This window comes from Gymnoscopelus braueri (assembly GCF_963280865.1).
Source record: "Gymnoscopelus braueri genome assembly, chromosome: 9".
Taxonomy (NCBI): domain Eukaryota; kingdom Metazoa; phylum Chordata; class Actinopteri; order Myctophiformes; family Myctophidae; genus Gymnoscopelus; species Gymnoscopelus braueri.
In genome coordinates this window covers 28091130-28119097 of record NC_137610.1, presented here as the reverse complement: position 1 = coordinate 28119097, position 27968 = coordinate 28091130, and the positions used below count along the sequence as shown (strand labels likewise).

At 43.3% G+C, this 27968-nt stretch overlaps 2 protein-coding genes across 3 annotated transcripts in view; one reads left to right on the top strand and one right to left on the bottom strand.

Moving 5' to 3' along the window:
• tmem117 (transmembrane protein 117) overlaps positions 1 to 27968 on the bottom strand; it is a 117669-nt gene that overhangs the window by 56665 nt on the left and 33036 nt on the right. For both annotated transcript variants that reach the window (XM_080437791.1, XM_080437790.1), the window contains exon 3: positions 2427 to 2559. In XM_080437791.1, coding sequence (XP_080293917.1) covers positions 2427 to 2559 — 133 coding nt within the window. The remainder of the gene's footprint in view (positions 1 to 2426; positions 2560 to 27968) is intronic.
• LOC308091569 (P2Y purinoceptor 1-like) lies at positions 18652 to 27941 on the top strand (the record flags this gene model as incomplete). The annotated part of the gene is made up of 4 exons (XM_080437232.1): positions 18652 to 18697; positions 21843 to 22112; positions 26706 to 27238; positions 27744 to 27941. 4 exons carry the CDS (start codon positions 18652 to 18654, stop codon positions 27939 to 27941), a joined length of 1047 nt encoding a protein of 348 aa, XP_080293358.1.

The window sequence follows — 27968 nt, the reverse complement described above, 5'->3', positions numbered from 1 at the left end:
TTTGTCGAACGGTGTTGTGCAAAAATAGTGAAAACAGCGGAGCTTGTAGATAAGCAATTTTCTTTAGTTCTGAAATAATTATTACAATTTGTTTTACTTTTCGCCTGTGATGACATGAGCAAAATAAGGATTATTGATTCTTTTTTCAATTCAATTATCAGTTGTCGATTATTTTTATGTTAGATTAAATCGGTCAGTTCGATTAACTGTTGCACCCCTCTAGTTCTCTGCTGCCATTCGTTAGAGACCTCGGCGGCACGCTCTCGGCTCTCCCTCCCGTTAGGTTCCTGTAATTGATCCAAACATCTTGCCTGAGTGGAGGCTCAATAACGGTCTGATTAATGAACCCCAGCCTATAAATTAGGTGGGGAGGCCTTCCCCTTCAAGGGAAGGGTGGTTAACCTGAAAGATCACCTCGACTTCAACACACATCTGCCTCTTTGCCTTAGAACATTGACTTTTTTTTTGACAGCTTTGGTTTAACCCGTTAAGACCGGGAACGCATCCATTTTAAGATTTCTTTGGCTATGCAAAAATAGCAGATCTACAAGCTCATGAGCTTGTAGATCTGAATTATTTTTGAAAAATCATATAAATTTGTGCAAATCTTTGAATATATATATTTTTTAAAGCGAACATTTGAAATTGAATCTTTGCTTCTGGGGATTCTACAAATGTACATTTATTTTTTTACAAAATGACATGTATTTGGCCACGGACCCCCATCTCAAAATATGATGTTCCAGGGACCCCCAGAAGCAAAGAATTGAGTTACAAATGCTTTAAACATTTAAACACTGGACAGGTGTTGAAAATTAGCACTCGTGCTATATACACTGTAAGCAATGCATCTGGTTCTGTCCAATGTAATTTGTGATGTCCATATCAAATAAATAAACATAACATAAAGAATATATATTCAAAGATTTGCACAGATTTTACGGAAGAAAAAAAAAGAAGATCTACAAGCTCATAGCGTGGCAGTCGGTGCCGCGCTATGAGCTTCTAGATCTGCTATTTTTTAATAGCCAAAGAAATCTTTAAATGACACACAGATGCGTTCCCGGTCTTAATGGGTTAAAAGGAAAACGTCCCCCCCGCCGCCCCCCCGTTGTCCTCTAACGTACTGAGAAAACATCCACATAAAGCGGAGCACATGCACATATCAAGAGGCTGACAGGAATCCGTTTGTGCATTTGCAATGTGTCTGTCTAAGGCAGGAGGGGGAAAGGGAAAACATGCCCTTGAAGCCGGCCAGCCAAGCCCAGCCTGGAGGTCACATGGGGGCTGATTTACCGTGAAGGTTTGTTTGGGTTGTAAAGCATCAACGTGACAGGTGTCTGTTCAAATGCAAGCTGTCAGGGGTGAAACCGCGCCTAGTAATGGGATTTGTCCCATCTGATGCTGTTCCCCCCATCGTAACGGCTTAGCGTCCATAAGGCAGAGGCAGATGAAGGCTATTAGCTGAAAGGAGAGGTGTTGTGTTTTTCCACGACTAGAGGGATGAGTTTGTATAATCGGCCCATCCGTCACTTTGGCCCGCGCCGTGACACCGGCATCCATCATGTCAGCTCTTTTCGGGTTGGCCGAAGGAAGGGGATTGCATGGCTGAGCAGAGAGGGGCCAGAGGTCCACACGCTCACGCCATGAATGTTGCTTGCTCAGGACAGCCTCCATTTTTGCTTCCCCACTTAGTGGGTTCACTAAAGAGAGGATTTAATGTTGCTGTCTATATGTACTCTGTGTGTGTGTGTGTGTGTGTGTGTGTGTTTGTGTGTGTGTGCAGCCTGAACTCACACAATTTAGTATACATTGCACGGACCCAGGGCACGTCATTCCGTGCATAGCCGCCTAGAAAACCCGAAGATCCGTGCATATGTACGGCGAGTCCCACGGTGGGCGTAACCGGTTGCAACCCGGAAGCAGAGCAGTCCCCACAGCAAAATGTTAGATTCTGTGGCTATCGGTACATAACTCAAACGGCGCTGAGTAGGCTCAAGCAAACGTCGCAACTTTCGGGACGGCAACTCGTTCGCTTTAGCTCACTCGGTGGCCCCTCACGTGGCTCCAGTTCGCTTGAGACTGCGCGAGGCGGCTATGCACAGATTTTCGGGTTTTCCAGTTGTCTATGCACGGAATGACACTCTGTGCCATGTATACTAAGTTGTGTGAGATCGGGTTTGTGTGTGTGTGTGTGTGTGTGTGTGTGTGTGTGTGTGTGTGTGTGTGTTTAGGTTGCCACTGCACTTTTCTTCAACTGCCGAGATTGTCAATCACTACTGTATATAATATACAAAAAACTACTCAAATATAAACTATGATTTGTTCCATCTTTGTGAGGGAGGTACTACAGTACATTGATATGTGGAAGCATTAGTTGCAGCCCTCAGGGGAATGGTAGGACAGAGTGAGCAGCTGAGGCTTACCCCATGCTTCCGTTCATCAGCAGGAACAGGTTGTAGATGTGGGAGAAGATGAAGAGGAACAGGATGGTGCTGAAGAACATAGTCATCCAGGAGCCGTGGTCCTCACGGAACATTTTGAGACGCAGATATCGACCTGTCGGTGAGCAGAAAGAAACGACACGGCTGGTTAGTGTATTGTAGAACACTCTTCAGTGTTCTGTATCCTGTTTCATAGGGCACTTTCGACAAGCGTTGTTGGGACAAAGATTACGTATTTTCAAAAGAAACAAGACGGGGTCTAATAATGGTGTGGCTTCCCAGTGGATCTCTGACCTTGTGTGGCCAGTCTATTACCTCAGTCATCTATGATATTGGTTCTTAAAGTGGGGTCCGGGGACCCCCAGGGGTCTTTGAGGGGGTACCAGGGGGTCCCCAGCAAAATGTGTTAAAGCGTCACAATCATTGTAACCCCTTTATCCATATTTTATACTTTGGCTATTCAAAAATATATACAAGCTCATAGCGCGGCACCAAGTGCCGCGCTATGAGCTTGTAGATCTGCTATTTTTGAAAAATCTTGAAAATGTGTGCAAAAAACATTTTTTACTCAAAACAATGCTTCTAGGGGTCCCTGGCACAACATATTTTCAGATGGGGGTCTGCGGCCAAACCCATCTCAATTTGGGGGTCCTTGACATGAAAAGGTTTGAGAACCACTGATCTATGACATCAGTACTATGATGTCAGTCATGTATTTGGGCAAAGTTTCAGCCCACTTCCGTTGACTTCATTGTCTGTCTGTCTGTCTGTCTGTCTGTCTGTCTGTCTGTCTGTCTATTCATAAACCTCTGTCTGTCTTGTGTCTCTCCCAGGCATAACTTGGGCACCCAACCGAACAGCCTCAAACTTGGTGTGCATGACCCGGGGGGCACCGAATGTCTGTGTGTTTGGGAGGGGTGTGGGCACCAGCTTCCCTGATTGGCCAACCCGACTCGTCGGACATGTCAGACAACGACTATATCAGGTAAAGGAGTATTGCCGACTTGCACCGTTCCCGACTATTCTAAAAAGTAAAGATATTCACAATACGTGAAAAATATTCAGCACAAGAAAGCCTACAGCACAAGAAATGCGTCTCTAATCGGCCCGCGGACAGACAGACCCAGACACAGACCTCTCTTCTAGACGGTCCCTAATAGCTGCCACATCGTATAAAGTAGTTGTTTGGTGTTTATGTTTGTGGACAGACTTTGCCACTAGTTCCCATCCCTCACTGTCAACAACAGAAGCTGTCTCCAAACCGTTTAGTGAACACCTGTTCCAAAATCACTGGAGTGCCCCCCTCCCAAGCCTGGCCTCGTTCTATGAGCCGCAAGGCAGGGCAAAGGCCCATGACATCATGGGGAGATCGAACTCGTGTCCTTCAACCTGATCTCCAGATGCTTTCGCTGTGCAACACCATTGTACCATGGAGCATAAATTAAGCATAATCGTCTGTCGGGTGGAAACGTTATATGTCCAAAACTTGTTACTTTTCAGGATTCAAATTCAAAAGTAGCAGATCTACAACGCGTCGCTCAAAACGCGTCGCTTCGCGCCGCGTTTCGAGCTTGCGGATCTGCTACTTTTGATGCTTTTGTGTGACGCTGTAGTATGATCAAGTAGGGCGTTGATCTACGAAAAAACATAAAGTTAAAATATGGAGATGAGACGTTTCTACCCGACGATACACCTCACGTGCTCCAACAATCGTCACAGAGCATCGTTCATTCCCAAAGCCACCCGCCTGTTGAACAAGGAACTGAAGCACAATTCTGCTACTCTATCTGCCGCTTGGCACATGAAATGCCTTCCCGCCATGTGGATTATTTCATTATATTTATTTTGTATCTTTATTCATTATAACGTGTATTATTTTGAAATGCAATCACCCTATCAGCCCAACATAGTTCCCAAACAGCTCTCTTGCTTGTAATTGTCTGATTATCTGATTACGTATGCGTCTGTTTCCTGTCTGTTTTTACTCATGCCCAGAACCAAATACATTTGTATTGAATTGAACTGAGTTCAAAGATGGGTTCTGTCTGGGCAAGGGGGCGCCAGAAGTAGGAGGTCAACAGACAGACACTCCCTAGCTCAGCTGATACCATTAATTTCCATTAGCGTGCTACAACACAACAAGCTTCCAGTGGACGTTTCCCGATAACTGTACTGATTAAAACAGGGTTCTCAACTATAATGACCAAGACCCTCCACCCGTTTAGTGTTATGGGTCAGCCGGCTCCAGGCATTATGGTTTACCTACAGTATGAGAACACCCTCCTTCCCTGGAATTGGAAGTATTTGGGATCTTAATTGTGGATACTCTTATTTGCTCTTTTCCACCTCGAAGTGTACAACTCAGACCCTTTCATAATAACCTGAAACGTTCCAGACTCTGTGAAGTTCTGTGATGGTTTCATATTTTTGGTTACGTTTCCATTCATAACCAGAAACAGTGCCACGGTTTGCTTACTTCTTGGAGTCTATGATACTTGTGCAACCAAGGAAATATTTCAGGAAAACACATATGTGGTCACTGGACAGGTTAAGCTGACAGATTAGGCATAGTTCACCTGTTTTACCAAACTCACAACTCTCATGTCATGTGTTCCATTGCACCACACATACCCATCTGGCATGGCAGTCATTGTTGCCAAGTCCGCTTATTATAAGCGACTTTTGGGTTTTTCTGTACAGTTGCTTGTAAATATTGGTAGTTGCGGGTTGCAAATTGATTTGGCCGAGGAACCCCATCTGAAAATATTTGTGCCAGGGACCCCGGTACAAGATTTGTGTAGTTAAAATGTTATATTCAAACATATTCAAAATATTTCAGATTTTTTTTAAATGGCAGATCTACAGGCTCACAACAAGCTTGTAGATCAGCTATTTTCAAATAGCCAATATATATTAGATTTAAAGTGCTCATGTGGCCTTGTTGCTTCTTTTGGGCTTGTTTTCATGGACATTTTGGTTGCTCATTTCTCTCCCAAAATCTGGCAACGCTGGTCACATATTAGGAGGCTGCTATACTGTACCAGCTCGCCATTCTGACAATCTCCAATTACAAGATCAGTGTTCTTTAGACTCCAGCAACCTACAGAGATAATACGTATATTTACAAGCACAAGCGGTTTCATTCTGAGGAGGATGGCGTTCCTGGGCGTGATTTTCATTATTATGTTTCAGGGGCTGAGTTCAGCATGATTACACTGATTATCCAAACAATTGTGACCTGTAGTGTTTCTCTTTTTTTTTGTGACACTGTGTGTGTGTTTTCAATTTGAATCAAATTAAGGGGAAATCTGTCTCTTGCAGAGCATGTGATTAAATCAGATAGTTTAGTGTTCTGTTCAGAATACATAATCACCTAGCTCCTCGTCCTCCAGCGTCAGCCCTTGGCCAAGTTTATCAACACGCAGAGTTCAGTTCATACAAATGTCAGATGTTTGCCTTTTGAACCAAGATGTGGAATTCCCTGACACCATCCATTAAAGGATGTGTATCACTGGTTTCTTTCAAAATTGGCCTGAAAAAACATCTATCAGGAGAACACAAGGGGAGGTAAATGTAAATTCCCATTCCCAATTGAAAGGAGGTGTCATTCTCAGGTGCCGTTTTTCCTTTTTCTGCTTTGTACATATAGTGTTTTGTATTTGTTGATGACATGCATTTTTGTGTTAATGTTTTATGCTATGCTGCTGAATTGAATACATAGGACCACAATGGAAATGGAAAGTCCACTTTTGAGTTATCCTTTTAGCCTTAATGTCTGACTGTGCCACGTGCTGTTAAACATTTCCGACCAATAAACAGTGGTGTAAAGTAGTACATTAAGTACTACTTTACACCAAAGTACTGTTCTTAAGTACAATTTGGAGGTATTTTTACTTTACTGGAGTATTTCCAGTATTCAGTACTTTTACTTACTTTTACTGGATTTCAAGTGTCAATTCGTTTTTCCGGTGCAGAATAAACGTCAAGCCTTGGTTCGCAGACTTTGCCTCGGTTTCTTCATTGAGTGGCATCAGTCATTACAATTCTGCTCTTGACTCTTTTAAACTTTAACCCCATAATACTACCCGGGGTCTGACAATCACTGCATTGGGGATACATTTGAGCCTCTAGAGCAGCGGTGATGCAGCTTTGATGATGTAGAGGGCCACTATATTTCCACACTCACTCCTGAGGGCCACATCGCATATACTGTCAAGAGGGCACCTCTTATCTCCCTATTTTAACTTTTTTTCCGCCATTCTATGTCACACAAAAGTAGCAAAAATAGCAGATCTACAAGCTCAAAACGCGTCGCAGTGCGACACGTTTTGAGCTTGTAGATCTGCTATTTTTGCTATGTTTGAATGGAATTTATTTCCCAGGGTGTTTGTTTGTTTTAGTGACAATACACACATACACGTTGAGTCCATTATTTTATTTTCGGAGGGGTGTGTGTGTTTAATGATTACACACACTTCCGTTCTCCTTCTCCCCCCTCCTCCTCCTTCTCCTCCTCTCCCCCTTGACGCGACCACCACAGTGAACCTCCTCCTCCTCCCCAGGCAGGGCTACTCCTCTCTCCTCCTGGATCTCTGCCACCCTCCTTCTTCAGTCTCCCCATCGATCCACCAGAGACCGGTGTCTCACTCTGCACGGTTGCTGCACGGTTGCTGTGGCAACTTCTGGTTCTCTCTGGTGCGGGAGACGGGACTCTGTACCTGCTGGTCAACCAGCGCCAGAGCGCGGCTGCAATGGTCAGTATGCGCTGGGTATCGGGGCCTAACATCCCATACAGCCATTGTCTGTTACGACAACATGCCTTTTAGTATATACATAACATGCCATACCAGACACTCACGAAATTGTCAATATATTTAGTCTTAGTTTTAGTCATCGAAGCTTAGTTTTTATTCAGTTTTTATTTAGTTTTTGTCAATGAAAAAAGGTAGTCGACGAACATTTTTCGCATAGTTTTAGTCGACAAAATCAACACTGCCATTCATTCAACGGCGCCGGCATCTTCTATCGTCAACTCTTCCGACTAGGCCTGTGTTCTCATATTGTTTGAGGACTTTTGCAAAAGCGATTTTGCAAACTCGATTGAATGTCGAACCAGCTGGAGGGACGCTCTGCATCTCCTGAGCCTCTAGCAGGGGGCCGGTGGGGGGGGGCAGCCGCAGCAGGGCAGGAGGAGGCACGAGCTGGGGGAGGGACAGCGGCGAAGGGCAGCGCCATGCTCCCACTGCTGGTGGCCGGGTCGGGGTCGGGGTCCAGGTGGACGGCGTCTGTGCTGCCACGCCGCCCAGAGTGGAGGCTGTGGGCAGACGGGCCGCCAGGAAGCTTGTTACGGGGCAGCCTGGCAAGCCGCTAGTCGAGCTCGAGGAGACGGTGGCAGCCGGGGCGTGTTTAGATATAGTTGGCTCACCGACGGTGGCCATTTGGGCAGATTTCACAGAGGAAGCGTGGCCGGCAGACTGGGTGTACAGCCGGATTCCCAGCTTGGTTACCAATTGGGACTCGAAGGCAGAGCGTGCACTTCCACCGCCGTCGTCGCCGGTGCATCTTTTGCAGTTCTGCTCTAGGACTGTAAAGGTTCCGTCGTCATGGTCAAGTGGCACCTTCTTCTCGCGGCTCTCTTTGAGCATCCTGTCGTCCGGCCGAGTTATCTTCGCTGTGACTGGGAGCGCCAAGGATGTGAGAGGGCGGAGGAGAATGTTCTTCCTGAAGTTCTCCCTCTGGCCCTGAGGCAGGAACCCCACTGAGGAGGTGCCGGTCTTCTGCAGAGGATGGCGCTGAGGGGTGGCGGCGAATGCGTGCTCTGACAGTCTTTTGGGATTTTGGCCCACCTCTCGGTTGGGTCGGCCCGGTCCCGTCTCTGGTAGTTGATCCCGAGGGCAAACGGATCCAGAACTTCTACCGGTTCCAAACAGAGGACCTTCAGGTTTACCGGTGTCGCTCCCCATGAAGGCCGAGCCTCGTCGATAACCGCCAGTGGTCCGTTGAAGACTTAAGCCAGACTTAAGCTGGACTCCTGAACCCGGGACGACGACGGTTGCACGGTTGCTGTGGCAACTTCTGGTTCTCTCTGGTGCGGGAGACGGGACTCTGTACCAGCCGGTCAACCAGCGCCAGAGCGCGGCTGCATTGGTCAGTACGCGCTGGGTATCGGGGCCTAACATCCCATACAGCCATTGTCTGTTACGATAACATGCCATACCAGACACTCGGAGGACCCAGCTGACACGTAGAAAAGTGGGCATATAATAACATGCCACTAGAGCAAACATAGCCATGTAGGACTGGGATGTGAACTGCTGCACATGCAGCGATTGTCTGTTATAATAACATGCCATACAACACAGTAAGGAGATAATAAGGCTGAAATAAAGAAACAGAATAGGAGTATATAGGAGAATAGCTAGCGCTAGAGATGCCACCAGAAATACCACGAGAGAGATGACCGATATGACCCGCTTCTTTTCTCTTGGAGACATGGCTGCACCGCCACAGGATGGACCACGTGAAAAAAACCTACTTTAGCTCGAGGAGAGGTGAACCGCTGGAGACTCTGGTGTCGGCTGGTGGAGTCTCAGCTCTCGCTGCGGGTTCTATGCTGTCTGGCCGGGGATGTCCTCGTCATCCCGGTGACGTCACAATAAGACAGCCATGCCCATGTCCATAAAAGGAGTTGCAGGTCAGCCATGCCTAAATATAGAGTCCACGATATGCCGGACAAATTAATGGTAACCATGACAACCTGGACTCGCTCAAACATACTGAGTATTTATGTATTTATGTATTTATCAGGGACATTAATCAACATGTCAGTTTTTCACATCTACGTGAATGAGCCAGAGTTAGCCAGAGTTGGCTAATTTTCATCTGTAGTCCCTGAGCAGGCTGTTAAAAATGGTGGTATAGTTATCCATACAAAAACAGACATCGTCAATCCATTACCATACAAGTAGACATAGTACAGAAGACAGAACAAATACAGTAAAATATGAGAAGAGACACCAGTGATTACTGGAGCTGATAATTACCCATGATTACACATTTGGTTGGCTTTAAGCCATCTCTTAAGGTTGTATTTGAGGGTGAGATGGTTGGTGGTCTCTCTTACTTCAGTAGGGAGACTATTCCAGTGATGGGATGAGGCTCTAACAGAGAAGACCGTTTCACCAAACACACTCCGTCTGAATGGTACCTCACAGTCCCCTCTGGTCTGTGGCTTATGAATGGCCTTACCAGTGGTGGAAAGTAACTAAGTACATTTACTTAAGTACTGTATTTAAGTACAATTTTGAGGTATTTGTACTTTACTTGAGTATTTCCAATTTCCAATGCTTATACTTCTACTCCACTACATCTCAGAGGCAAATATTGTACTTTTACTCCACTACAATTATTTGAAAACTTTAGTTACTTTGTAGATTTTGATTATTATTACAAAACATACCAACTTCAGGACCCTATATACATTTAGGCCATTTGAAAATAGCCGATCTAGGGGGGCACGGTGGGTGGGGCAGTCGGTAGCGCTGTCGCCTCACAGCTAGAAGGTCCTGGGTTCGATTCCCGCAGGGGACGCTGTGGGCCCTGGGGGTGTGTTCTCTCCTCCGCGTCATCAGTGCCCATACCCTAGGTGGGGTTGGCGAAAGGGCCTTTCTGTGTGGAGTTTGCATGTTCTCCCCGTGTACCCTCACAAAAAAAAGGTACCCTCACAAAAAAAAAACATGCAGTAATCCTGGTCACTTTACTGCCTCCCCCTGGCCAGCCGGGGCGCCTGATGGGGGGGAAAGGAACTGGTTGGAATAACGTGTTCCTTCCATGCGCTACGTCCAACCAGGGAAACTCTCCCCTGTCAGGTGATAAGAAGGTCAGTTGGCTCTCATGCATTGAAGGAGGCATGAGCTCGGCCCTGGCCTCCCTAGGTTGGCAGAGGGAAGGTAGTGCCCAGGATTACATAGACAATTGGCACTGGGTGTAAAAAATAGGGGTTACAAAATCGTGGGATCGCGACGCATTGTGAGCTTGTAGATCTGCTATTTTCAAAATATTTTTTGGAAAAACATTCTGCATAATAAATACTTTTACTTTTGGTACTTTAAGTACATTTTGATGCCAATACTTTTGCACTTTTACTCAAGTACATTTTGAATACGGGACTTCTACTTGTAACAGAGTATATCTACATTGCAGTATTGATACTTTTACTGAAGAAAACCATTTTAGTACTTTTTCACCACTGCTAATAAAGTATTCAATCAATCAATCAATTGAAGACCAAAAGTGGTACATCTTGTTGTTTGTTTAAGTTAAAGGTATCATGACATTCATGTTTACACCACATTCAGAGTCTTTGTCCTGGTCCTTCAAACGTGTACAAAAAGTTTTAACTGAAAATTCCACTCCAGTGATTCACTGTAGGTGTTTTTGTCTCACATTTCTAAAGCCTTTTCAACTGCAATGAAAAAATAAATCTTTGCCTGCGGGTGTCGCTGGTGAGGGATTTTGCCTGTCAATCATCGCCTCTGCTCCGCCCCCCCCAAAGGAAAGGATAGGGGAGGGGAGGGGCGAGGAGGAGAGTGGGCGGGATTAATCGACTGTGACCTCACTGTCGAAGGGCCAAGCTCAGATTACTTTTCAGCCTAATTATTCAGAAAACCCCAGACCACAGAAAATCCACTGAATGTTCAAAGTTCAGATTTTTTGGGTGTAATTGAGGTCATAAAACCCCCAAAAAAACATAACAAATTAAAAAAGTTAAAATGAATGTCATCGAACCTTTAAAGCTCCATATTCTGATCTCTGCTATAGGTCTCTCCAGCTCTTCAGTAATAGAAAATACATTTTCAGGTCGGGATACCAATTTTAGAGCACTCCACAAAGATCATTTATCAGCTTAAAATTTGACAGTGTTTCAGTTCCAGTTTTGTCTGCTTGTTTTTGTTTTGTTTCGTTACTTCCAATTTCGCTCGTTTATCCTATCCTGTATGAGTTCTCTCTCCTGAGACCGGGAGACCAGTGCACTGTTACTGAACAAACACTCTATAGTTGTTATATGGTTATCGTTGTCGTATACAGTGTAGCAGTGCTCCTTTTCTGGATCAGGTTCCGATTGAAATTTTCAAAAGTGTCCGCGTGCATTTTCAGAGCATGTTTGTTTTTATGATTATTGTTGCGCAATCCCCAATGGATTGATCAGCCGGCAGGCTAAGCCTGAGAGAAACAGTATGACGTGCACATTAAAAGGACTCGCGTCCAAACGAATGCTCAAGTTTAAAATGCTTTTACTTCAGTGTCACCAAATATTACAATACGTTTCCAATAAACATTATGCACTAAATATGTGCCAAGAAATAAGTTAAACAGTGAGAAAAATGCAAATTGCGGTCAACAAAATATACCTCTCCCAGCTCACCCTACTCCCACGGTCAAACCAGCCATAAGGTGAGCAGGTGAGTGCCATTACTTATAGCCGCTGGAGGCCACCCACAGAGACACTCCCACCATTAAGGTGCCAATGCGGTGCCTACATCTATCACATCAATCAGTGCCCAAATACAAATAGAAAAACCCCATTTGGCTCCTACAGTTATGATTATGATTATGGACTCGGTGACCTTTATCTGCTTGACCCAGTAGTATCTGTGTAAGCACATACTGATTCCCTTGAAACCATGACCATCAACTACTTCATCAGATAGACTGACGTCTGTGATACGGCCTGGTGTCATCTTGTTCTGTGTGCCCACATTTCGACTGAACCTTCACTCGCCAGAAGAGGGAGACTCTTAAAGGGCCACATGGTTGGTCAACAAAATTCACAACAATGATCAATCAGTCGATTGTGTTCCGGCTTGATGGCCTTATTGTGTATTCCTAACGCAGCAGGCTAAATGCCAGCCATCTGCCGCTCAAAAGGACATTTAAAACAAACACTGTGAATTGTGTTCAAGTAGCATTTGCCCGAGACCTGCCACCCCGTCTGCTGCTACAGTACATACAGGACAGCCCCTGCTGTGTGACATGTTGCTCGCACACATATGCGCGCGCGCACACACACACACACACACACACACACACACACACACACACACACACACACACACACAGCACACTTCAAGGCAGGCACTCCCCCTTCTGATCCAGTGCCAGGACGCGGCCATCTTCCTAACAACTCTTTGTTTTGTTCGGTTCCAGCTCAGCTAGCCTCCCTTTCAGCTACAGCCCCTGGGAGAGAGAGAGATGGTTTGGTGTCTGCGTCTCCACACACACACACACACACACACACACACACACACACACACACACACATACGGAGCAAGTAGAATGCCCCATTTATTTCCCCATTATAGCCAGACGTGTCTCCAATAGCTTTTACATGCTGTTCAGTCTCAGCTCTTTTTATTCTCTCCGTTGCACATAATAAAAACAAACATGCGATTCCTATGGAGATGAAGAAGAAAGTTGGAGTGGGTTTATTTGGCGACCATCATCATGAACGCTGCCCTCCTCCCTCCCTCATATGCCGGGACATGGAGACTGTTAGGAACAATAGGATGAAGAGATGGGCGACAGTGTCTCAGTAGGTGGAGCGGGGCACTTGGGAAAACAGAAGGTTCCCGGTTAGATCCCACCATCTCTGTCAAAGTAATTCTAAGTATCATTTAAGACAGTGGTTTTCAACCCTTTTCATATCAAGGTCCATTATTTATTCGGCATTTGAGCCACGGACCACCATTTGATGAGATCTAGACTATCAGACCCAAAACATAGAATATTTTGTTATCGTTGGATATGATTTTGTCCACAACTCCATGCTGTATTGATGTTGGTACCAATAGGAGAGATGACAGGCAAACGTTGATCAAAATAACAATTCTTCTACATTCTCTAATTGTGTAGACTTCTTGTAAATGAAGTAATGCAGATGTTTAACAATAATTTAACTCTTGAGAGCGTAAAATGAAACCAAATGGACCCGTAAGGGTCCATTTGGTTTCATTTTACGCTCTCAAGAGTTAAAGATCTATAAGGGTCCATTTGGTTACCAACTCTTCCATCATTTAGCTGGGGACCACCTGTAACCTCCTCAAGGACCACTGGTGGTCCCCGGACCACTAGTTGAGAACCACTGATTTAAGAGAACACATAGTTTTGTGTGTTTTTGCATCCATTAGAACAGCTGATGTGTCGCTATAGCAGGGAACATTGTTCTTGTTGTGACATGAACCTTTGACCATGTAAGCACCCATTGGTGTGTCGATCAATATCTTCCCCCAGCTGCAGTTGTGTGAGCCAACGCCTTACCCTGTTTTTGTGTGTTGGTATTTAAGTTGAGGTCAGTCTTGACATGCGCTGAGTCAGACTGTGTCCCATTGTGAAATTTGGTAGTGTTAGAATACTTTTAAATCTCTCATACATACAAGGAGTAGTTCACCCAAAATATGACTTGTTTTCTATCAATTACACACCCCATGAAGCATTGAATTCATGGAGATTTTTTTAGTTTTAGCCAATAATTTGATTACCGGCGGAAAGATGCTCTAAGGTGAGCAAGACACTGAACTCATAAGTGCTCCAGATGAGCAGGCTGGTGCCTTTGCATGATTTCCTCCGCCCTCTGTGTGTGAATGTGTGAAAGGCGCTATAGAAATACCATTTATGTGCCATTTACCATTTATGTACGAATGCTGTAACGTAACAGCATTCAACACTTGCCAACGATCATAGCAGGTGCAACAAGTCAAATGTTTTCATGAGTAAACACTTCATTGCTCTAGACTGCATGGACATTCCACTGCTCTCAGAGACATACCAGTACTATCGAACCCATACGCAAACAGTAGGACTGTACTGATGGTTTAAAATATGGTTATTTCAACTAATTTACTTAATCTTATCATCTAATTCCTAATAATTAGGCTGGTAAATGCAGAGGACACATTTCAAATCTTGTCAAAAAAATACCCCAAAGGACTGGGGACTAAATTATTGTTATTAATTACCTACCGAGATTAAATTATTCAAACCCAGCGATTTTGAATGAGTCCCAGCCAGCAGCGATGTTTTGAATAGTTTTCTTTCTTTTTTTTTTGGCGTGAAAGCCACAGCATACGTTTCACTCCGTGCTATTTCAGGGCTCATCACAGTTGCATAATTGAATTGTCTTGCATGGGTGAACTTAATTGCCTCAAGTGCCAATGAGCCTGGGCTTCAGAATGGAGGAGGGTTCAGGGGGTGTGTTTTTTATACAGCCGCTCGCCACGCCAGCATGCCCTCTCACAGCACATCTGGAAGTGGGGGGGTTGGGAGTGGGGGTCGGGGAGACTCAAGCGGTTGCCAGCCTTCAAGTGGATCGGGGTCCGCTTGAAAATCTCGAAAGTATTCACGGCCCACCCATGTGGCCAGTTAATGGCTGCCGTGTTAAGTGGTCACATGGGTAGGCCGCGTGCATTTTAAATTAATTTAAAACGTATTTTTTTTACTTTTATGCCTTTTATTGATAGGACAGTAGGCTGACAGGAAATGGGTAGCGAGATGGGGAGCGAGATGGGGAGTGACATGCAGCAATGGCCTTCGGGTTCGGGAGTTGAGCCCGCGACACGCTGTCAGGCTGGATTATTAGCCGAGGTGCCCAGACGGTTACGCCAACCGTCCGGGCCAGCATGTTTATTTTTAATGATCTATCAATCGATTTGCTTTCTTCTGGCTTGGATAAACGGGTATAGTAGAGAAACTTAGTATTATAAACCAGATCAGAATGTTTGTACCTGGAAATTACCCATTTGCCTTAGAAACATTCAATGTCTATGGAGTGTGACGCAAACCTCCTTGAGGTCCCCAAGACCAAGTACCGTACCTGGGGCGACAGAGCTTTTGCTTTTGCTGCCCCAACCCTGGCCTCTCACAACAAGACCCTGGCTGACAGAATCGATGGCTTTGACACCAGAGCACTGCGCTCAATAGAGGGGATAAAATGGCAAGATAGGGTTTCCAACATCACGCTGCGGGAACACACCCAACAGCCCCCCGCATCCCGTCTGGCAGCACAGCGTAGAATGCGCTGGTACGGCCATCACAAAAGACTCCCCCCTGATTCAGGGGGGAGTCTTTTGTGATGGCCGTATCTCAGATACGCTGTTTTGAACAGTTTTTGAAGGTGTACGGTGGCGACGAAAAAAAATCTCAAGGTGTACGACGTACACAGCATCTGACGGTAGAACACACCACTGCCCCTGAACACCCTACTCAGGCTATCCTCCACTTCGAACCAAAAGCCGCCGGCTGGAAACGTCCCCGCGGTGCTCCCCGCACAGTCCGCACTCGATGGATTGATGTCATCACCAGGGACCTACACCAAATGGGCGTGTCGCTGGCTGAAGCCGAGCCCCTAGCACTGGACCGACCAAAATGGAGAAGTTTGGTGAAGCTGATTGGATTTGATTGATTCTTTAATATTGATGTCATATTATCATTAAGGCATTTTGCCAATGTTGTTGGCGGGCCCTCTTGCATCATCCTCACGGCCCACCCACCCACAGGTTGGTAATCGCTGCTCAATACTATTCTTCAGGCAAGCCCTCTGAAGCCAGACTTATACTTCGTCGTATTACTGTACTTGACGCGCGGCGAAAATAGAGAGCTCGTAGATATGTCTATTTTGGGCGTGTGTGAGTGACACGTGTGTGACACGGACGTGCTACGGGGCATGAATTAGGCATGACGTGTCACACCTCCTCACCCCCACACAGGCCTGGATGAGCAGTGATTCATGCCCCCCCCCCCCACTGGTGGCTCGGCTCAGCAGGGAATGACAGAAAATGGCAGTGGTGGAAAAAGTACTCAAATATTTTACTTAAGTAAAGGTATCAATACTGCACTGTAGAAGTACTCTGTTACAAGTAAAAGTCCGGAATTCAAAATTTACTTGAGTAAATGTACAAAAGTATTGGTGTCAAAATGTACTTAAAGTACCAAAAGTAAAAGTACTAAAATGTTTGCTCACAACGTGTCGCGATGCGACACGTGTGAGCTTGTAGATCAGCTATGTTCAAATAGCCTAGGTATAAAATAGGGCTAAAGGGGTTAATGTATGTTTTGTAATGTAATAATTATTGCAAAGTAACTAGTAACTAAAGTTAGTAATAATAATTGTAGTGGAGTAAAAGTACAATATTTGCCTCTGAGATGTAGTGGAGTAGAGGTAAAAGTACTGAGAATTGGAAATACTCCAATAAAGTAAAAATACCTCAAAATTGTACTAAAGTACAGACCTTGAGTAAATGTACTTACTAGTTACACCACTGGAAAATGGTCACGCATGCACACACACACACACACACACACACACACACACACACACACACACACACACACACACACACACACACACACACGCGATAATCTATATGTATGCACATGCACTACTAGGTGGTTAAATATACACATAAACAGTCTTTTAGTAGGGATTCTACACCGTAGTGTTGCCTGGCTTTTCACCATATCCCTCCCTGCACAGATCCTCAGCATTCTCTCCTGATCAGCCTCATTATTATGCCTTGTTCTCAAAATGTAAATTCAAGCATGAGGAGCTGTCTCCATCTAGTGGTGAAACACTGACATACTGTAAATTACAGTCCTAACTCTTTTCTATGGAATATCATCAGTCGCTTTGACCCTTATCTCCAAAGTCAATACAATGTCTTCCCTTCCATGTAATAGGCAAAATGATACAACCTGATGTAGCTTTACATATTTACCGTATATGATATATATATATATATATATATATATATATATATAATTATTTTTATTTTTTTTGCTGTCGGGTTGCGATGCATTGTGAGCTTGTAGATTGGCTATTTTCACTATTTAAACATGTTTTTCAAAATGATAATAAAAAAGGAATGGTTTTGGACATACAAGGTTTCCAGCGAAGATACATAACATTTATATTATTTGTTATCAGTATTACCCTCCCTCATGTCGGTTATGCAGTCACACACACGTTCACACACCTAGGGGACACAATAATGGCGTCCAGTATGACTCGGTGTTCTACTACTAGGCATTTGAGTACTCCAGTGTCACAGTGGGGGTTAATTGCCTTGCTCAAAGGTACCGTAACAGCAGGTGTTCGGGGAGAAGACAACAGCACTTGGTGTCCCTTCCATGCTCGCTCTGTATTGACCCAGTGACAAGCCTGAATCTCTCATGCCACTAACGAGATAAGATTCTGGCCTCAATCAAGGCATAATGTCATCGCAGCATGCAGCCTATTTATAGCAGCAAGCTTGGGTTCACATTATTGACAGTTTACACACACAGTGCACACACATACACCCACACACACACATCTGTATTACAATACTTGTGAGGAGATCAATGATTTTATGAATGCTATTTTTTACTGAAACAGCTAAGATAGTTATTTAAAAGCTCCCAAATAGCTATTTTTGGCGCGCGCCACTGGTGGAAAACTAAATATAAATCAGGCAAACCTCCAACCCTATACAGAGGAGATTGTGTGTACATCTTGTACCTAGTGTTTAGGCCAGGTGCTGGACATCGAGGCAATAATCAAGGAGAAGAAGGTAAAACATCTGCACACTGGTTTAAAACTCCCAAAAATATTAACCCATTAAGACCTGAGGCCTATTTTACAAATGATTTCTAAATCCTAAAAGTTTTCTGAAAAACGTATGTTTCTATGTCAGTGGTTCTCAAACTTTTTCATGTCAAGGACCCCCAAAATTGTATTTGGCCGTGGACCCCCCCCATTTCAAAATATTTTGTGCCAGGGACCCCCAGAAGCAAATTTGAGTAAAAAAAGTATTTCTTAATGTCGTAACGTTTCGACCTTATACAGTGTAGGTCTTCATCAGGCACATTTTTAAACCAAAAGGAACAAACAAAAAACATTTCTCTAGTGAGGACCAGGAAAATTGGCCACACAATGACTATTTCTCAAATTCTACTCAATTTGGAACTCACAAGTATAGTAATACACACACACACACACACACACACACACACACACACACACACACACACACACACACACACACACACACACCTCTCCCTACTGTACGTCCACCTCCACCAGCTGTATGCCTCCCAGCTGTCTGCTATGACACATTCTGCCTTAACTCTGAATGAATGATGGGTGTGTGCAGTATGAGCGCTGTCTCCACTCAACATGATCCTACATCAGTTCATCAACACATCTGCCATCAACAAACAGGGTAAGTACAGCCTAGGGCTGGCCAATCAACTCAATATATAGCCTATGTACTATATATATATATCCAATCTGATAGTTACAAACAATAACCCACTTAATCTTGCTAATAGGCCTATACTGTAGGTTAATCGAATAATTGAGAAGCAGGGTTTTCTTTGACTATATTTATATATGTTTTGTTCTTCGACACGGAAGACATTTTCTTTGAATCAACTAAATTGAACCCTGTATTATACTTCGTTGGATAATGGTAGCGCACATAAATACATAACGACGTGTTATGAGCTTGTAGATCGGATATTCTTTATTATATATATTAATTGTAATCCAGGCAAAAGTTTGAAATAATCGTGATATCGTTTTGGAGTCATTTCGCCCAGTCCTACAGCCTAACACTGCCAAATCCTTAGTTACAAATGTAACCACAAATGTAACTAATTGACCTGTAAGGGTCCATTTGGTTACATTTGTATGCTCTCCGAGTTACAAAGGGATAAATGAACAGTAAGAGTATTTTAGTGTGTAGCTTAAATACAGTGTATACCTGAATTCCCCCCATGAGATCTATAGAGCTTTCTATATTAAACATTTATGGCATTTATGTGTGGTTTACTAATGGTTTGTAAAGAATGATACAAAAATGAATAGTAAAGGTTTGATAAATTACTGCTATAAATAAGGTAGCATAAATAGCTAACTAATAATTATACAATACTATATACTTTTGTGAAGTTTAGCTATAGAATGAAAGTCAGCAGTAGTTTCAAATTCTGTGTACTGTACAATTCTGACCAGAGTGAATCATTAAGCTCCCGTGAAATTGTTTTGCTAAAATAAAGGTCAATACATGCTCCTTCCGACATCATACATCTGTCTATAAATTCTAAAGCCCAACACTACGGTGTAGAATCCCAAAAAGCCTTTTAAAAAGCCAGTGGAAAGAGAGAGACTGTGGTATGTGTAACCATTCAGCTATTGGGTTACCGATAAAAGCATAAAAGCAAATGAACAATAGAGAAACCCTGATATTCCAGGAATATCTGTCTGTTATCTGTCTCTCGCAATATGTCACAGTACTGACGTCATAGACTGGCCTCCAAGTGTACTCTCTGTACTTGGAACGCTTTTCTTCTGTCTACACCAAATCTCTTTGCAAAAATAGCCGACCTACTGAACCCCCCCCCCAAGAATCCATATTCTTGGGGGGTGGGGGCATTGCTTGTATATCTGCAATTCTTTGGCTAATGTCCCCCACGGAATATGGATGCTGGAGTTCCAAGTGTATTGCGAGTATTGAGTATAATATTTGTCCATTCACTTGTCAAATAGACAGAGAGACCCACAGGCTGTATGTACAGTGTATGCTGAAATGTGATCACAGAAACTGTTACCTTCCGCTCAGCTGGACAAGATTGAATGCACTATCTCAGATTAAATGCAAACAGAGGCTGCGATTGGGGCCAATAGATCAACATCCCAGGTTTCACTCTCTTGGCAGACAGACGCTCAAACATTGGGTTCCTGGAAACTAGACTATGGAGACAGCTTGTCTTGGCTCTGGGTTGTAAATCAATTATCACATCGCCCAAGGTTATCCCACCGCCGGCTGAGGTTGGATAACAAAAGGTAACAATGAATGGCGGCCGATAATTTGCTCACCACATGAGCATCGCCTTATTTATTCACAAAGAAGATGAGAAAACAACATTCGATCAATACTTCCATTATCTATTTAATTAATAGATTAACGCTTGTCGGGAATGGCTTGTCGTAGAGTTGTGCTGTCCTGATATAAACCCAATCTAAGCCATTTAACTACTTATGTCCCAGTATACTTCGTTGGACAACGAATAGTGGCCATAGCTGAGCGGGTCTCTGGTTCGCGTCCTGCCCCCTGGATATGAGACGAAGTGTCCCTGAGCAAGACACTCCGAAAAAACGTAAAGTTTTTAAACTATATTCTGATAGTACAGTAATCATTACTATAGAGTGTTTGTTCATAACAGGAGTCTCCATGTCTCTCTTGTATTTTTTAATAAACAGAAAATATATTTTCAGGTGTGCTGCAAATGTTCAGCCAATCAGGAGAGAGTACCCATTTAGTGTTATTGTAGTGTTATGTCGGCTCATTTCTTTGTGTCGTCACTTCCAATTTCACTTGTGTATCCTGTGTGAGTTCTCTTTCCTGATTGGATAAAATTGGTATACCGACCTGAAAATGTGTTTTCTGTTTACTAACAAGACCAGGAGACCTGGTTCTGCCAGACCCAGAATGATTAAGCTTTTAAGCTTTACTTAATTACATACTTGTGACATAATAATGATGTCATGACTTTTTTTTGGCTGGGGCCGGAGGACAAATGGCCCCTGCCCATGTATGGACGAAACAGGTACAAAGCCTCATGTAAGCCCGAAGAGCTGGAGAGACAAGGAGACTTACTGAACAAACACTCTATGAGTACTATCAGAATATAGAGCTATTTAACACTTATTACCCCTACCCCTAATTGCTCCGCAAGCACTGTATTAATAGCACTCACTGCTTAATATAGTTATAGGATGGGTAAATGCATAGGAAAATTTTCACATACAGTATATGCAAATATGCTGTGACAAAAGAAATAACCTAAAGGAGTGGGGATCTAATTATAATAAGAAATATATATTATGAATAGCAAAAACTGTAGACATAATTAAAATACTCCACAGATAACTATCAAAAACAATCCAGTTAGAGTATGTTCTTCTACTAAAAAACTTAGCAAGGACAACAGTAAAACAGGGGTACAACAGTTGATCAAACTAATTGATTATTAAAAATAATCCATAATTTAAACAGATTGATTAATAATCAATCCCTATTTTGGGCATGTCATTATAGGCGTAAAGTTTCAAAAGAATATATATATTCTATATATATATATAATATATATATATATATATATATCATATTTTCACTATTTTTGCACGACACCGTTGTGCCACGAAGTATAAAATAATGCTTAATCGATTTGTTGATATTATAAGACATTTAAAAAAAACAACGTGCTTCTCGATTATTCAATCAATCGAAGTAAGTAATCGATACAATAATCGCTAACAAAAATAGCCCCTACAGCAAAACTATCTCATTTTCCACTTTCCAGAGCCGTTCCTGGAGTTTCTGAACCACACAGCGTTCTGCAGCCACTATGAGGACGGGAAGTGGTACTGCTACATCCTGCTGGTGTTCTTCACCTTCGCCCTGCCCGTGGGCATCCTGGGCAACCTGGCCGCGCTCATCAACTACACCTGCTTCCAGAAGACCTGGACCACCAGCAGGGTGTTCCTGCTCAACCTGGCCCTGTGCGACTCCGCCTGGATCTTCACGCTCCCTGTCACCATCTACTTCAGCCTCCAGAGGCCCTACCTCAAAGGTGCAGTAAGTGATATTTCGGTTGTTCGGTAAAAAAATAAGTGTTAATTAGCTCTATATTCTGATAGTAATCATTGCTGTGTTTCAGAAACACTCTCCAGCTTGTAGATCTGCAAATTGTTTTAATTAGTGAACATTTGTGCAAATCTTCGAATACATATTTTTTAAAGCAATAATTTGTAACTCAAATCTTTGCTTCTGGGGGCGGTCCCTGGAACAAAATATTTTACAAATGTTCGCTTTCAAAAATATTCAAAGATTTGCACAAATTTGAAAAAAATGTATATCTGCATTTTTTTAATAGCCAAAGAAATCTAAAAATGGCAGAGATGCGTTCCCGGTTAATAAACAGAAAATACATTTAGGTCAGGATTAGTTCATTAGATGATCATAGTTAGGGAATTTTAGCAAAATATTTGGACCATCTGTGAAAAAATTTACTACCAATAGCTTTCTTCACCAATGTGTTCTTATAGGTGTCTAGAATCACCTCTCAATTAATTTAAACCCAAATCCTCGTGGAAAATCCTGGAGAGCCAATCAAAGTTAAGGAGGCCAGAGGGCTTGGGTGAAAAATATGAAAAGAAATAAAAGTCTTGTGAGGTGTCTAACTATGGGTTTTCAGGGGTGCTGAATCCATTCCAACCATTATTTTTGAGTAAAAATGTCTCCCTGGCCATCTAATATTGGTATATTGGTTAGTGTATAATCAGTGTATAATCAATGGTAGGGGATTGGGGTGTTGTTGAATTGATTCTATTCTGAAAAATAAAATAAGAAAATATTGCTAAACACTTGATAAGAGTGTACACCTACTGTGCACATGCTCAGTGGGATACACTGTCTGCATGTGGGGAAGGAGCGGGAGTGTTGCATCCTGGCAAATATGTCTGGACGATTTTAAGGTACGGTAGTTTATCTACTTTTTGGCATTTATTTTCCTCTGCTGGCAAAACTTTTGTGACTGTGAATTTAGATGTCAATTTTCTCTAGCCTATTGCTTACATTGAACAATCATTAGTTAAACAATCATGACACTTGTCTTTTAGTAGACAACATGGAAGAGGATTCTGTAGCTTGTGGCTTAAGGTGCTTCATCTGTGGTGGTCCTGAGACTGAGATTCAAAAGCTCTCAAAAGTCACCCAAAAAGGCTATGCACAGATGTTGTGTTATTCTGAGAGTGTGGATGATGTAGCATTAATCAGAAGACTACATGAGGACTGGAAAAACTGAGATGACCCCAAACTAAGATACCATTTGGAATGCAAAACCGAGCTATACAGTCGTGCAAGAGGTATATCCACTGGAAATCGTACGTTTTTTGATGTGATGAAAGTTGCCACTTGCAGATTTCAATCCTATTCTATGTTGTGAGTGACATCATAATTTAATAAAAACTCTAAACATAATCTATTCTTTAGAGCAAGATGAGCAAGACCAACGGCCAGACAGGAAGAAAAGACGCAGGGCATTGTCTGGGTCAAGTAGTTCAAGTGCTAGCTGGCACACTTGATCTACCATAATACTTGCATCCTTTGCAATGAAGGTATCAATGCTGGCACATTGAAAATAAACCGTAAGTCTTTTGTATGTAAGATTCAAATGAATTTTGATAATTGTTTTTCTTGCTCCTCATTGTAGGCTTCCACTCAAAGTAGAATAATTTAATCATGCACATACTGTATGTGGCTACCTTTTATCCAGACAGAGCTCGGCAGTTGTATCGTGCACCTGATAATGTCTACCAGGACCAACTGAAAAGGAGTTTGATGCAGAAAGCAAAGCGACGAGGTGATGACTGGGGACGTGAAGTCGCTGGTCGCCTGTCTGGTATTATAGATTTGGTGGCAGAAGAGGCAGTATATCATATTCGACGAAGAAGAGACTTTGAGAACCCTGTTACAAAGTCTAAGGTAACATTATATGGATACGCAATACAGCTGTACAATACAACTCACATTTCTTATCCTTTATTAGTCCCCCTCATTCCTGGACCCATATCAATCTTGCAGAATAAATTATTTTGAAATCAAAAGTTTCACTATTAAAAATTATATTTCTTCCCTCAGGATAAGAAATGTGAGTTGTATTGTACAGCTGTATTGTGTATCCATATAATGTTACCTCAGACTTTGTAACAGGGTTCTCAAAGTCTCTTCTGCATCGAATATGATATACTGCCACTTCTGCCACCAGGCGACCAGCAACTTTAAGTCCCCAGTCATCATCTCGTCGCTTTGCTCTCTGCATCAAACTCCTTTCAGTTGGTCCTGGTAGACATTATCAGGTGCACGATACAACTGCCGAGCTCTGTCTGGATAAAAGGTAGCCACATACAGTATGTGCATGATTAAATTATTCTACTTTGAGTGGAAGCCTACAATGAGGAGCAAGAAAAACAATTATCAAAATTCATTTGAATCTTACATACAAAAGACTTACGAGGGTTTCTTTTCAATGTGCCAGCATTGCTACCTTCATTGCAAAGGATGCAAGTATTATGGTAGATCAAGTGTGCCAGCTAGCACTTGAACTACTTGACCCAGACAATGCCCTGCGTCTTTTCTTCCTGTCTGGCCGTTGGTCTTGCTCATCTTGCTCTAAAGAATAGATTATGTTTAAAGTTTTTATTAAATTATGATGTCACTCACAACATAGAATAGGATTGAAATCTGCAAGTGGCAACTTTCATCACATTGAAAAAAACGTACGATTTCCAGTGGATATACCTCTTGCACGACTGTATAGCTCGGTTTTGCATTCCAAATGGTATCTTAGTTTGGGGTCATCTCAGTTTTTCCAGTCCTCATGTAGTCTTCTGATTAATAATGCATCATCCACACTCTCAGAATAAGACAACATCTGTGCATAGCCTTTTTGGGTGACTTTTGAGAGCTTTTGAATCTCAGTCTCAGGACCACCACAGATGAAGCACCTTAAGCCACAAGCTACAGAATCCTCTTCCATGTTGTCTACTAAAAGACAAGTGTCATGATTGTTTAACTAATGATTGTTCAATGTAAGCAATAGGCTAGAGAAAATCTAAATTCACAGTAATCAAAAGTTTTGCCAGCAGAGGAAAATAAATGCCAAAAAGTAGATAAACTACCGTACCTTAAAATCGTCCAGACATATTTGCCAGGATGCAACACTCCCGCTCCTTCCCCACATGCAGACAGTGTATCCCACTGAGCATGTGCACAGTAGGTGTACACTCTTATCAAGTGTTTAGCAATATTTTCTTATTTTATTTTTCAGAATAGAATCAATTCAACAACACCCCAATCCCCTACCATTGATTATACACTGATTATACACTAACAATAACCAATATACCAATATTAGATGGCCAGGGAGACATTTTTACTCAAAAATAATGGTTGGAATGGATTCAGCACCCCTGAAAACCCATAGTTAGACACCTCACAAGACTTTTATTTCTTTTCATATTTTTCACCCAAGCCCTCTGGCCTCCTTAACTTTGATTGGCTCTCCAGGATTTTCCACGAGGATTTGGGTTTAAATTAATTGAGAGGTGATTCTAGACACCTATAAGAACACATTGGTGAAGAAAGCTATTGGTAGTAAATTTTTTCACAGATGGTCCAAATATTTTGCTAAAATTCCCTAACTATCAGCTTGTGTTCCAGTTCCAATTTTGTCTGCTCATCACTTCCAATCCTGTATGAGTTCTCTCTCCTGAATTCAGTGTAATGATAGTTCATGTAGAAGGCAGAATGTTTATATTCTTCATTCACACTCCCCAGACCCCCCCCATTCGCTTACAAGCTTATACAGTTGTACTCCTTTAAGTCAGTACGTTCAACCTCTTGTCATTCTCATTCGCTACAAGCCAACTCACTCACGCCCTCATACCCACAGTGCAACTCGGGCGGTTCATTTAAGCAGCTTCTGCTCTCTGTTCATTCTACATGCTTAGCTGTCATTGCAGGGTGTACAGCTGTAGGTTTTCAAATTCCCTCCACCTCCCCGGCCTCCTCCCTGTGGCATTTAGTTCATATTGTTATAGGTTGATTCTGTGTATTGTACTGTGGTTCTAAGGATTATACTATGCTTTTGTGTATTGTACTGTGGTTCTATGGATTGTACTATGATTCTGTGTATTGTACTGTGGTTCTATGGATTGTTCTATGATATGTGGTAGTTTAATTAGGCATTGAAGGTTCAATGTTTATGTAAAACTGTATTTATGCTCTGCTCTGGGGGTTTTGTGATTGAAGATCTGTGACATATTTGCACAGGGAATCTTTAATATCACAAGAGCAGAGTCACACCGCCAAACTTGAATGCAATATCATTGCATATATGGTAAATGGTTAATATGGTAATGGTTAATAAATGGTAAATGGATAATTAATGGTCTGGTTATTTCTGAGCTGAAGTGTCTAAATGAATTAGATGAAATGTGCAACCCACCTGAAAATGTATTTTCTGTTAACAGCTGGAGAGACGGGGAGACCCCTGTTGCTGAAAAAACTCTCTACAGCAATGATTACTATCACAACATAAAGCTAAAATTTTTTTTAACAATACATTTTTTGTTTTAACCAATCCCTTCCACTCCCTTTAAAGACATCCAGGTCTTCTGCCAGTTCAAGAAGGTCTTCTTCAACATCAACATCTACGGCAGCATCCTCTTCCTCACCCTCATCAGCTTCGACCGCTTCGCCGGCACAGTGCACCCCATCGGCTCGCTGCGCTGGTGGGGCGTGGGCCGCGCCAAGATGTGCGCGGCGTGCGCCTGGATCGCCCTCTTTCTGGGCTCCATCCCCGACCTGTTCGTGGCGCTCGCCGTGCGGCGGGAGCCGGGCGACACGACGGTGTGCATGGACCACATCCAGGGGCCCTTCGTCTACGTCAAGACGGCCACCATCGTCAAGACGCTGCTGGCCTTCGCCCTGCCCTTCGGCGTCATGCTGGTGTTCTACATCATGACGGTGCGCGTGCTCCGCGGCCTCCCCAAGGGCAGGAGGCTCCGGCACGGCCAGCGGGTCCGCGGGAAGCCACTGCGGCTCCTCACCGCTGCCCTGGTGGTGTTCGTGGTGTCCTTCGTGCCGTACCACGTCATGATCATCACGCTGGTGTTCATGAGGTGCCGCGACCAGGTAGGGTTGGGTACCGAAATTCGGTTCCAAGTATAACCGAATAATAAATGGCGGGTACTGGGTACCCATCAAAAATATGTAATTTCGGTTCTGCATATCGGTTCCAAGACGCGCTAAAAGCCGTTCAAACAAAAGCGTTTAGAAGTCCTACACAAACGGCACAATCCGATCACAAATCCGGTAAAACACTGTTGTATGGAGAAATATACATCAGTTGCGTCATAGAGCTGCTGCTTCTCTCCGAGCTCAGCCGCAAAAATATTTAAAAAAATGTATATATAAATTATTTTATTATAAATTTTCGTCCATTCGGCCAAGTGTTTCCTATATTCAGTATTCGGTTTCGGCCAAGAATTTTCCATTCCGTGCATCCCTATTAAACATTTGACCTCTTATTTTTTTACCATTTTAGAACCGAAATATGGAACCGTTAGGAACCGGAACCGATAAGCAGAACCGGAACCGGACTCGTAAAAATCCTAACGATACCCATCCCTACGACCAGGTGACGCCGGCCAACACCAGCGTCCTCTACGCCTCCTACGAGTTCTTCGAGGCCCTGTGCAGCGTGAGCAGCTGCCTGGACCCCGTGATCTACATCCTGGGCAGCGAGAAGCTCCAGAGCCGGCTGCTGGCCTGGAGGAGAGGCCAGTACAGGAGGGCGTGCTGCCGAGCCAGCAGGCGGGTCGGGGTGATTCAGTGACATTTATAGTTTTGTGTGATTGTATTA